This window comes from Siphateles boraxobius, unplaced genomic scaffold (assembly GCF_051911475.1).
Source record: "Siphateles boraxobius isolate OS27281-9 unplaced genomic scaffold, OSU_SipBor_1 25, whole genome shotgun sequence".
NCBI classification, from domain to species: Eukaryota; Metazoa; Chordata; class Actinopteri; order Cypriniformes; family Leuciscidae; genus Siphateles; species Siphateles boraxobius.
The window spans coordinates 21,804,864-21,817,500 of NW_027508866.1; the positions used below are offsets into that span (position 1 = coordinate 21,804,864).

General features: G+C 40.8%; 1 protein-coding gene and 1 long non-coding RNA gene across 2 annotated transcripts; both read left to right on the forward strand.

Moving 5' to 3' along the window:
* The first annotated feature begins 2,529 nt into the window (after window positions 1–2,529).
* LOC143749564 (uncharacterized) lies at window positions 2,530–3,471 on the forward strand. Its single transcript, XR_013207028.1, has 3 exons — window positions 2,530–2,900; window positions 3,189–3,281; window positions 3,439–3,471. It is a non-coding gene; the product is annotated as an uncharacterized LOC143749564 (long non-coding RNA).
* Window positions 3,472–5,886: 2,415 nt separating this feature from the next.
* On the forward strand, window positions 5,887–11,863 carry LOC143749565 (uncharacterized). Its single transcript, XM_077242016.1, has 10 exons — window positions 5,887–6,057; window positions 6,149–6,242; window positions 6,350–6,694; window positions 6,778–6,895; window positions 7,008–7,099; window positions 7,203–7,317; window positions 8,044–8,316; window positions 8,459–8,635; window positions 9,561–9,735; window positions 11,727–11,863. Exons 1-9 carry the CDS (start codon window positions 5,999–6,001, stop codon window positions 9,563–9,565), a joined length of 1,278 nt encoding a protein of 425 aa, XP_077098131.1. The 5' UTR covers window positions 5,887–5,998; the 3' UTR covers window positions 9,566–9,735; window positions 11,727–11,863.
* Window positions 11,864–12,637: the final 774 nt, after the last annotated feature.

Sequence of the window (12,637 nt, forward strand, 5' to 3'; positions counted from 1 at the left end):
CTCACTAGATCTCGTAGCGATGTTATTACTTAAGTGGCGAATTCAAATGCTTTGTTTACTGGATCTCTTATGTAGTAACGGTGTTGCTTCAAGATCGGATCGCGCTGCACTGAGATTTGTCCGAAATGATAAATGGTCCGTAAAGCACAAAATAATGAGTTTCGTTACGCTTTCATTACATTTGCCAGTTGATGTTGCGCAACATTGTGGTGTTCGCTCCAGCGGGGATTTTGGTCGGCAGGAAAAATGGTCCAACCACCGGAATGGTTCGGTTTGTAATGCGTACGGAACCGATCTCTTGGGAAAATGTATTCCATCTTTTGGACTCATACAACGCAATTTTCTAATGATGCAATCACGATACTCGCCACTCGAGGACGCTTTAACTTAAGATCATTTTTCCAGAAACAACGCATATTTTGCCTTCTCTTTACGATTTTGGATTGTTGCTTCAACCTAAACGTCATAACACACAGGTAAGAACGTCGTAGTTGTATATTGCAAATTAGTAACTTTAGCAGCCTGTCGTGCAATTGAGGAACGATCGTGATTTTGTACAAAAAATAAAATACAGTCAAACAAACCCCTACAGTATTAAACTCGCTACATATAATTGTTTAGAATGTTATAGTGTGCGTTATTTGTTTTCTCTTTAACTTCCTTCAGCTCTTTTCATGTTTGGGGGGTCGGATTGTACAAATTATGAAATATTCGGTATCCCAATTTTGCATATCGTCCAGACAACAATTTGGATATTATCGTCTAAACGATATATCGCCCACCTCTAGTGTGTGGTGGGAACTAGGAAGTAGATAAAAGCAGCTTGCAGGGTCAACACAGTCTCACTCCCTACTCGTCAAATGTCTGACGCATGGCCAAGGGACCCTGGCGTCACTTTTTTGACGCACTGGGTATACCTTCGGCTTCATTTTTCAACGTGCGGGGCAGTCCCATAGACTTCTATAGAACTCAACAGCGTTGAAATTTGACGTCTTGGGTCGATCACCACACCGCAACCCGTTGTCTGCCTTGTGGGTCGAGACAACAATAAATAAAAATAAAAAGGAATAGGCTACCAAAATGATCTATGCCAGGGCGATTAAAATGGCGGCAGCCAGATAATTTTTATCTGGCCCTCCAACTGGTGTTTGATGTTTAAAAACCCTCGCAATCTGATATCAAAGTGCCCTCAAAAGTTTAGCGCGTTCATCAGCGGTGAGTTTAACAACGCACATGGTGTGCAACCACATTCAGCGGTGAGTTTAACAACACTCAACTGCAGGTAAAACGGCATTCAGAGGTGAGTTTGACCAAAGCAACGCTCAACTGCAGGTAAAACGTAATTAAAAGGTGAGTTTAACAACGCTCCAATGCGCGTGCAAGTATGCAGTTTAAGCGTTTTCTTCTCATAGGTAAGATCTAGAGCATGCTGGATAACGTATTTTTATCGGAGGTTTGTTGATTTTAATATGCTACGATTGTGTTCAATTAATCATTTTTTAAAAAATTATTATTTTTATTAAATCCTCTAAATGAATAACGCTGACGTCACCGTATGGGCGATCCCAAGGTCCATTGCGATTTTCCAATCGGTAAGTAGAAGGGTTAATTAATAGAGATGGATACTCTTCTTACATTTACACATCAAAAACTGTTGGATCAGGACAATAAATTGTGTTTAGAAACTTTAGATTTGTAAGGTGGTCCTTTTATGACGAGAAATGATAGAAGACATAAAAAATGTAGCTTTCTGCACCAAATGTGCAGGCTAGCAAAGTTAGCTAATTGAATTCAAGTTCATTTTTGTCGCATATTATCATGTAAGGTACAATCATAGGGGAATGTAAGATTTTCATACTGAGACATACCGTGTTAGCTGTAATGTATGTCTGCGTTGGGATTCTTCTTGTTGTTGTGTGTCGTTGCTCTTTGCCCAGTGTTTTGTGCCCATTTATACACATGCTAGTCAGTGTAAATTAAATTAAATCAGTTAAATTAAATTAAAGAAATTAAATCAGTGTTAATTAAAAGCTAGTGTTCTAAACTACTATGACTGCTGAGGGAACTATTTGATAAAAAGGATCACAGGGAAAAAGTTAAAGAAATGTGTTTCCTTGTTAATACAAAAGTATAATTAATAACATAAACAGATTAAAAAATGGCACTGATTATCAGCCAAACTGGCATTTTGAATGGTTGGTATCAATATCAGACATGAGTGTCAAGATCAGTCCATACCTAGTGAGTTATTGTATTGTGAGTTTGCAGGCAACACCCAGCCCTACAGTATTCTGGCCTAATATTATAAGCACCCACAGACCTCCCCACCACAGCCCAAAGCATGGGCAAACTAGACCAACATTTTCTCAAGTTCTTAAACCTTTCAGTTATTTAGTATTTATGTAGTTGTATGTAGCATGATCTTCAAATCTGAATTTATTATCTTTCCCCTCTCTCAACAGGTTCCCTAGTCTCTTCATCATTTACTTCAAAACCTCAGCTTCGTTACAAAGCAAAAACAAAGGCACTTTTAAGAGCCACTTTTGTCTAGTTAATTGTTGTTAGTCTGTCTGGTTCTCTGTTGTTTTTGCTCTTCCCCCCTATCCCTTTAGTGTTGTTTTGTTTGTCCTTGTTCATCATGAGTGACAATTCCAATTTCAAACAGGTCCTTAATGAGCTTGATGAGCTTGTTGAACATTCTAAATTAAATTATGAACTCCAGATCTTGGAAGATTTCATCAATAAGATGCCGGGAGAACAGGAGGCAGCACCATCCACCATCCATCAACCAGGCCAGGAGGCAGCACCATCCACTAGCCATCAACCTGTCAGGTGGCTGAAGAGAGACAGTGATGGAAATGTTGTCTATGACAGACCGAGATCATCCCGAAACCAAACGGGTCAGTTTTCTTTTTTCAGTCATATTACTTAAAGGAGTACTCCTGTGATTTTTCACATATATCTAAAACGGAGATATAGATTGTTTTACCACTTGGGATTGAATACATGAATCAGTCATGTGTCTGGTATGAGGTTTTTATTACATACTCATGATCATCCAAAGTGGTATAGACAACGAAATTGGGCCAATAAAAGTATGTATCATTGTGTGGAATAAAATTAGCTTGTCAAAATCTATGGAATTGTAATGCTGTAAAGGTTGATTTGGGTTTTATTTTCTGCTACAGCTAGTCACAGCTACAGTCGTAAGACTGGTTCTCATACTAGGATGTTGGACAACAGCTTTGAGATAACCAACTACTGTCCTCCTGATACTGTTGGTATGTTCTTTATTTTGTGTCTATTAGTTCATTATGTTTATAGATTCTAATAATTAGAATGTAAATTACATGTTTTTGCGACAGAATAACCGACAACATGTTGCACACTTAGATAGTGTAGAAAATTGTTTTTAAATATGATGTACTATTTTAACAGAGACTTTCCTTGAAGAGCTAAACCACTCACAGGGTGATGACTTGGATGATCAGGAAATGGCACCAGCACCACCACGAGCTTCCTCAGACTGGTCTACTCGAAAAAGTCTCCTCTCAGAGAGGTGGGAGAAAGAGAGACCCTTTCTGGTGAATACCATGGTGGCACAACAAAATGTGAACACTCAGATCTGTCAACAATGTGGCAGCAGTCCAGCTGCTCTCCGTTGTCGTGACTGCCGACCACAACCTTTCTTCTGTGCTGATTGTGATGTCAGTATACACCGAAACCATGTCTTCCACAACAGGGATGCAACAATAGCTGGATTCTTTCAGCCATTGCCTCCAACAACCTGTGTCGTGGAGAGGGCTCTTTCCCAGTGTGGTAAGCTGTATTTCTTTGAGTGTCTTATTTAGGGCTGCACAATTATTGCAATCATAATTGCAATATGATCCAACACAACTGCCTAATGGTAAAATCTTCAAATATCATTTGTGACATTTGACTTTTATATTCACGTCATCCTCCTTGACTGTGCAACTTCTGGTTGGTGGGTGTGTGAAGGGTACAAAAACTCTGATTGGTGAACTTCAATCGGTCAGTGGGTGATAGTCTTGTACACTGGCTGTGCTTACCTATCAGGGGTGGCACAAATTAAAGAGACATTTGGAATATTGAACTGAATCAAATCATACACATTCAAAAATCGTATTGGAAATGGTAATCGCTTTATCTGTCAGAAAAAGTGCAATTATATATTGTGCAGCCCTAGTCCCATTCTCAGTTTATTTAAATAACTTTACAGTATAATAGGCTTCACGAGAATTTTTTGAGTACTTTCTCTGAAACACACTTAATGACCTTTTATCTTTAAAGCTTTTCAAATCATTAATGAAAAAAGAAAAAGAAAATGATTGCAGAATACTTCCTAGCTAGTACATAGGATGATGCATGTCTTTAATCCCTGCATATGATGTGTCTTTCAGTGTGTATTGTGCCATTGGAGATGCCCAAAAAAATATGTAGTTGTTCTCCGGGATCGTTGAGTGTCAACACAGGAAAAGTTGTTGCTGTGGTTACAATGAATGGTAAGAATAAAATGAACTTAAGGGAACATTCCAGATCAAGTGGCTTTAGCGTCAATATCACATTCTGGGCAAAGTGCCCATAGGGACCTGGGTTGGACTTTAACCTGATTACACCCCATAGGGCTCTCCCACTCGCTTCCTGACACATTTCATTGTCCTATTTGAATAAAAAAAAACAAGGCTGTGCTATTGGCTTTGTAAATGTGTCCTGATCTATTTCTATTCAAACGTTCCCTATAGTGGTCTGCGCTGGGCAGGATTTTCAGTCCTGCGCCCCCCCCCCCGTTCCCGCAATATTCTGTCCCGTTCCGCAATAATGTGTTTTAGTCCCGCTCCCGCCCGCATCTATAACCTTATGTGCATCTCCCGCCTGTGAAAGACCCAGGATAGGCAGGAGGGATGTTCAGTTTTGCGTTCTGTCTCACAAAAGAGGCACTTGACAAATGAGAAAGACTGCCAGATGTCTGATTTTAAGTTTTATTAGTTCTGAATGTACTACATAGGTGATAGTAATGTAGGCTACTTTTCCTGATTTTTCCAGGACGATATGATCTCAGTATGCCTGAGATGAAATGTGAGGCATTTAAAGCCACATGGAGCGCTGGAGTGGATGACTTAGTCCGTAATGACTACTGGCCTGCTACCCTTCACTTTTCCACTGTGTACGCTACAGATGTTTTTTGTTCTTATGAAGAATTGAAGATGGCAGCACCAGGACTGTCCTGCCAAGCATTCTTAAGAATGCTTGATCAACGAACAGTCCGCTTAAGCCGTGTGAGTATGAGTGGTGGGAATCACTAACAACTAGTACTAGTATTGATGTGTATCGCAGAATGACTATGGTGACATTATCAACACATTGATTATTATAATTGGAGCATGTTGATGAAATCAAAACAGTGATTCAGCTATACTCGATACATTGATAGAACATCATCTAAGATTCAAAGTCTTTGTGTAAAAACTACCACTCAGTAAAAAATCTAAATTCGTACACTAAATGTACAAAAGTATTGGAGCAATTTACCAACTCAATCACTCAAAACATTAGACCTGTGTATAAGATCAAGTAGTGATGTCACATCCTAGTCATGCAGTTTGCATTCAGAAAAAAACAAATAGGTCCATAAAGACATTGGTTAAGTTTGCTGTGCGAGTCTTTTTTTGGGGGGACTTTGGTCGTGATGTTTTTTGTCCATGACATACAAAGAGCCAAAAGATTTCCAATGATGCACTTGGCTGAGCGGCTGCCTGTGGAGGCTCGATGCAGGAGGATTTGGTGTCACCTTTGACCTTATTCACTTTAGTTAACTTAACTGTGAATTATGTTGACATGTTTTACTATTCTGAAACAGACTGGGAAGATCACAGCAGACAGCTTCAGAAAAAGCTTTTTGGAGTGGGAGGCTGTTAGATTTGAAGTGGATAAGATCTGCAGGGAGGAGCATTTTATCTGTCCTGCATGCACCCCAGACATGCTTGCTGTTTCTGTGGACGGAAATCGCAAGCACTACCGCTTTAAGAACGCAGCAAGGTACTTACAAAATGTGTGTAATTTGCAGTGTTGTTAAAGTAACCTTTGCTGTGTCATATTGAAGGTCAATGTGTACCTTTCTTTCATTTAGATCTGAAGAACAAGCCTTATTTGATGGCATCTTCATTGCAAAAGATGATGAAGTAGAACGATTTGTGGATTACATTCATTCCAACACCAACCATGTAAACTTGTTGTATAATATTTCTAAAAACACCACCAATAACATTTTACAGTTGACATTGTTTGGGTGAGTCCTGACTATTTATATCAACCTTTTTCCATGTTGTAGGTCTCTGGAAGAGGTGTCTGTGGAGGGGAGTGGTCAGCTGCCAGGGAAACTTCTCAGAGATCCTCTAGTAAAATTGATGAGGAGGGACTTGAGCTTGCGGTCTGTCGACATGGAGTTTTTCTCGGCGCTCTCAACATGTTCAGGGGAGAAATATATGCTTATCCCCTCTACCTGCAGAACAAGCTGGCAAATAAGTCAATAAGCTTTTTTGCCATGGATGTAACCTGCAAGTACTGGCCCTACCTCAACAAAGTGACAAAAAGCTGCCCGGAGCTCCAGCACCTTCTGGGCATGAAACCATTCCTCTCAGTGTTTCATGCCAAAGCCCATGATTTTAAATGCGAGGTAAGAAAACATTACCAGGTTATTAACTGTCCCTAAACACCTGCAAAGGTATGTTGGCAGCTTTTAAGTATTTTCTTCAATAGGTTAAATGGAGTGGAGCTTACCAGCAAGGGGCCGGATTGACACTTGGGGAGGAGGTTGAGCAGTGTAACGCCTTCCTCTCTAGGATTGCTGTGACCACGAAGCACATGTCCAAAGCAGGTAAGGTAACCACACACTGCACTACTTAGATTGAAAGTGTTACAAGAAAATTGTAGCCAGTGAGGGACATGTGGTACAACACAGATTCGTGTATTTTTTTTCTTTTTTGCAGGACGTACAGACATGCTCACACTGATGGCCATGCGCTGGAATCAGCAAAAGTTTAATAACTTGGCTGCTTCACTTGCCTGCCGATATCAGAAGGTAGAGATGAGTATTGTTATTTTCTTATATTGTAAATACCTTCTATTGTATATTTTTGTAGGTATAACATTTTTCTTTTGTTTCCTTTTTTTGTTATTTGAAGGCCACAAAACGCCTGGAAAGCCAACTTCAGGACCTGGAAAGCATGAAAATCCAGCTGGCAGTGACACAGGTTGAAGTTGAGGGCTGGGTCACTGATATTAAGGAGTGGGCAGAAGGTGATAGTTATACTATTATTTCAATGTCTCAGTTCTGCAGAATAATGGGAGACATGCTTCTGCAAGTAATTACTGTTTTAAAATGAAATCATACATACACTGTTTTCTTGGTCATGTACTTGTGCAATTAAAATGCCAAATTTTAGTATGTAGTGCATGCACACTGGAAATCATGTCAAAACAAAGTGCCCTGAAAGTACCTGAATGGTGCACAGTCCAAAAGTTGGAACATTGGACATTTCGGTCACACTTTATTTTAAGGTGTCCTTGTCTTGTCACAGTGTAATTATACATTTAAGTACAGAGTAATATTAATTAACTACATGTACTTACTATAGGGTTAGGGTAGGATTAGGATTTGGTTGAGGGTTAGTTACATGTAATTATGCATAATTTATTGTTATTACTATTTTAAGTTCATGTAACATATGTAACAAGGACACCGTAAAATAAAGTGTTTCCGACATTTCTTGCAGTTAGCGGATCCCATCTTGGCTACTTTGTCATTTTCTTTGGTACCCTGTTACATACTTCCTATACACGCTAATAAATATGAAATGATTATTGAGACTCCAGGAGCTTTTTTTTTATAAAGAAAAAAAAAGAAGCAAAGAGGGATAATCCTTATGACTTCCCTGTGGCGTTCTGTGTTACACTGAGACTTAGCTCGTTTCAGTTACTGCCATGAAAATGTAAGTGAAATGTTTACACTTCTTTTCTTCTCAGCAACAACATCCCAAAAGAATGCCGATCTTGACGCGGTGACCAGTAGAATGGAGGTGCTGGTGGCCAGCATTAAAAGAAGGTCCCAGCGCCTTTACAAAGACACTGATGGCAGCAAAGGTCGGGCCCGGATTCGGCGCAAAATCAGAGAGGAGAAGGCCATTCTTAGCTCTGTCGTTGAAAAATACAACAGTATGGTTCCAGATACAGAAAGAATCGTCTTTGACATCATTCTCTCTGACGAGACAGTTTGGCCATGGCAACTTTCACATGGTGGTATGTACACAAATCTGTTGACAATTTTGTTTGATTCACATAGTGGCACAAAACCAATTATGCCTTATCCCAGATTATCTCAAATATTATTTGAAAAATAATCATACTTACAATTTACTTATTTTCCACAACTGTATCCCAGACGCTGTAGATTTGAAAACCAAGAGGAAGGCGTTTGATGTTGTGATGGCAATAAGGAGACTTGAGGAGGAGAAGAAGATTGTTCTTTCTGAGATGGCAAAGCATTGGAAATCTCTCTCCACTCGTGCAGACACACTCAAGGAGATGTCATCCCAGCTTTCCAGTGAGGCATTGCAAAGTACGTATTTAAGTAATGTGTTGTAATACTATACTCTACATTGTAATTTTTTTTCTGATAATTTTTTGTTTTACTCCTCTAAATGAAGAAGGGATCAAGGGTTTCCTCAGCTTAACTTTGAGAAAGAAGCAAGAAGTCACCAGAATGATGAAGCATGCAAGAGACTGTTATGCTCAAGTTTTGACTGGAACAAGTATGGACTTCCAGAATGATTGGGATGGATACGACAGTGATTCTGAACTGTCAGATTGAGGATTGTCAGTTTGAGGAGCTCTCGAAGTGATAAATGACCATTAACTCACTTTTGGTTTGATTTCTTATATTTGTCAGTGTTTCCTTTGTTTGTTTGTTTTTAGTAGTGGGGGCAGGTCCTAAAAAATCACCAGTTAAAGCTGCCGTCGGCAAAAATTTTTTGATCATATTCAGTGAAATCGACACTATAATCCGACAGAACAACATTAATAAAGTGGTTTTAGAAAAAACCCGAGCTTCTAAGTCCACCTACCCTTCTGGAGCGTGTTATTTGTTTTGCAAAAATCCACTGCTCCCGGATCATCGGGTCCAATCAGCGCAGGGGGGTGTGAGATCTGACTGTCAATCACAGGTCATGCACACGCCACCCCTCGCGCATGTTACAATCACATGCACACGCCTGAAGTTCGCCAGGGGTCCGTCAGATAGACATTCATGTTAATCCCTCGTCGTCGGATTAAGACGAAAGGAAACCATCAACGGTGATGCCGTCACTTAATGTGACACTGATGCCGTCACTTTATGCGACTGTTGGTCTCGTAATTTTTAATTGTCACGTAATTTAATCTATTGATTCGTGACATGGATTTATTACAAAGCGAAAGTGACATCTCTTCATCTAAAACAAGTTTTGTTTATATATCTAATTGATCTTTCTACCTCTCTGTTACAGCTTGAGAAGTTGTATGCCCTTGGCATGAAGCCTCTGCTGCTGATTGCACATCCTCCTAAGGTGGTGACAGGGAAGTGCCAAATTAAACTAATGCTGCCAATGCATGCCAACCTTAGCACATCAGCGAAGACATGCCTTGACAATGTGGATGCCATCTACAAATTGATGGTTGAAGGTGAGGTTGCATTTATTTAACCTTGAAATGCATACACATGCATATATTCACTATCCGTTGTACAATTGTTGGTGTTGTCACATTTTCCAAACAGCAAAGACTAGAAATTCTGATCTGGCTGTAGCCTAGCTGCAACCTAGAGTCATTTTAAAGAGCTGGTATTGTGGAAAACAAGAACAAAAATTGCTTTGGGATGATGGCAGGGGTCACCTGTGCTTTAAAATACATCACTTCTATCTGCTTGGTAGTTTTAAGTTATTGGAAATTTTGAAATCCGCAGCTAAAGTGGGAGCGCCATTGAGGCTGAACTTTTTAATGAGTCACACTCACTGTCAAATCAAATATGCTGAAAGCTTTGGCACAAGACCACCAGCAGACTTATTTAGTCACAGTTTGCATTTCAGCCAGATGACCAGCCTGGAAGTGTGCTAAAGCTAAATTAGTGACCTCCAGCTAAATCCAATCAATAAAAATGTCAGTACTTTGATTATTTAAATTCACACAGCTGTATGTCGATAAGCTTTTGCAGGGTTTTTCCTGCATAGAGGCTGCATAGTTTTGACTGGGCCTAAACACTCAGCTGGGAAGCTAGCGCAAATGGGAAACAGGACTTCCTGTGGTTTCTCATAAAATAAAAGACGGGACTCTGACTCTATAGTAAAGCAGAAACCAGGTTACATTGCTGTCTCCATCTCTCTCCTCTGTGTTCTGTCTCTGTCTGAGCTGCACACACACTTATAGCAGACCTATATTAAAGGCTGATGGTGGCTTTGGCTGTATTCACAAAAAATCCGCCAATGTGGCTCCTTCCAACAGGGTTCTGTGGAGGTGGGGTCAACCGGTCAAGTTTATCTGTGCTTTAGAATGTAACCGAAGTGAATCGTGTTTAAACAGCACGAGACAATCCTACTCATTTTGCCCTTTAAGACTAACTTGTGTTAATGTATTTTTTAAAACCAATGGGAGTCAAAAGTAATTCTACTACTTGTGCCACTGCGAATAGAGATTGGATGTGCAAAAAAGAACCTAACGGCATGAAAGTCACTGAGACCACAACCAGTGTTGGGCAAGTTACTCAGGAATTACTCCTGTAAAAGTTATAATATTACTTTACTTTTTACAGGAAATTAAAAGTTACTAGTTACGTTACTTGTCACGTTACTATATTACTTTTACTATCCCGCACCCTGCCCCTTTCTAAAAAGTGACAAATAACCTGTTTAGTCCGCTTATTTTAGAAATGAATCCACTTTACTGGAACAATAATTAACATTAGGAGTCAACAATCAGCCAAACTTTACACATTGCTGCCTCTCCGACCAGGTGATGCTATACAGAGAAGCAATGTGCATATTTAAAAATAATAAACTGTCCCAACTAATAGCTATCTAATGCTATTTAACTAATAGCATATTGATAAGAGCAGCATGGAGTATGTTTTTTTACAAAACATAACGTTTCCTAACATCACTGGCTGAAATAAAAAATAAAGCAAGTCAACTCCGATTTGTGAACTAATGTTGTTCTGCACATGTATTTATAAGAGCAGTATTCAGCGTTTTTACAGAAGATTCAACTTTGCTTAATACCACTCTCCTGACGAGTGCATGCATCACTGGCAGTAGCATCCTACACCCCCAGCACTGACGTTTCTTTTTATAAGTTCTACATGGCTGCTTCAATAAATTAGATTTAGAATTGTTAGTGATTGTAAACATTTTGATGGTCGCACAAAGCTTACAATGGATGACAATGTTCTTTGCGTCTTAGACTGTGACACAATAATGGCAATACTTAACAGCTGTTGAAAGAACACATATCTAACCCATTCTCCATTCTTCCTTGACTCCTCTGCCCCATGCCTTTCAGAATCCTGTGGGTAAAATCCATCTTTTTTTACCGTCTAGGTTGATTTGGGTTGCATTTATTTTCACTTTGGCCTAACTGCATGTTATATATTATATTTGTGTGTGTTCCATGTCCATTTATAGGTTGGACAAGACTCAACCCAGACCAACTGCCTCAAGAAGAGAACTTCATCTTACATTTGGTGCCGTGTGACCAGTCACCACAACAGGAAACACCAGCCACACCATCACAAAACCAGGCTCCATCCCTCCACACACCACTACACTCAGCTCCACTCATCCAGGAACCAGCACACCTGGCTCTCTCAACCCACACACCACTACACTCAGCTCCACTCATCCAGGAACCAGCACACCTGGCTCTCTCAACCCACACACCACTACACTCAGCTCCACACATCCAGGAACCAGCACACCTGGCTCTCTCCACTCACACACCACTACACTCAGCTCCACTCATCCAGGAACCAGCACACCTGGCTCTCTCAACCCACACACCACTACACTCAGCTCCACTCATCCAGGAACCAGCACACCTGGCTCTCTCAACCCACACACCACTACACTCAGCTCCACACATCCAGGAACCAGCACACCTGGCTCTCTCCACTCACACACCACTACACTCAGCTCCACTCATCCAGGAACCAGCACACCTGGCTCTCTCCAGCCACACACCACTACACTCAGCTCCACTCATCCAGGAACCAGCACACCTGGCTCTCTCAACCCACACACCACTACACTCAGCTCCACTCATCCAGGAACCAGCACACCTGGCTCTCTCAACCCACACACCACTACACTCAGCTCCACACATCCAGGAACCAGCACACCTGGCTCTCTCCACTCACACACCACTACACTCAGCTCCACTCATCCAGGAACCAGCACACCTGGCTCTCTCAACCCACACACCACTACACTCAGCTCCACTCATCCAGGAACCAGCACACCTGGCTCTCTCCACTCACACACCACTACACTCAGCTCCACTCATCCAGGAACCAGCACACCTGGCTCTCTCAACCCAC

What these genes read in the sequence shown, in the direction of transcription:
- LOC143749565 (XM_077242016.1), top strand. Translation starts at nt 5,999, where the DNA reads ATGCTTGCTGTTTCTGTGGACGGAAATCGCAAGCACTACCGCTTTAAG. An exon ending in GAAGCACATGTCCAAAGCAG is followed by an intron (nt 6,896 to 7,007) that starts GTAAGGTAACCA and finishes TCTTTTTTGCAG; the next exon opens with GACGTACAGACATGCTCACA. An exon ending in TATTAAGGAGTGGGCAGAAG is followed by an intron (nt 7,318 to 8,043) that starts GTGATAGTTATA and finishes TTTTCTTCTCAG; the next exon opens with CAACAACATCCCAAAAGAAT.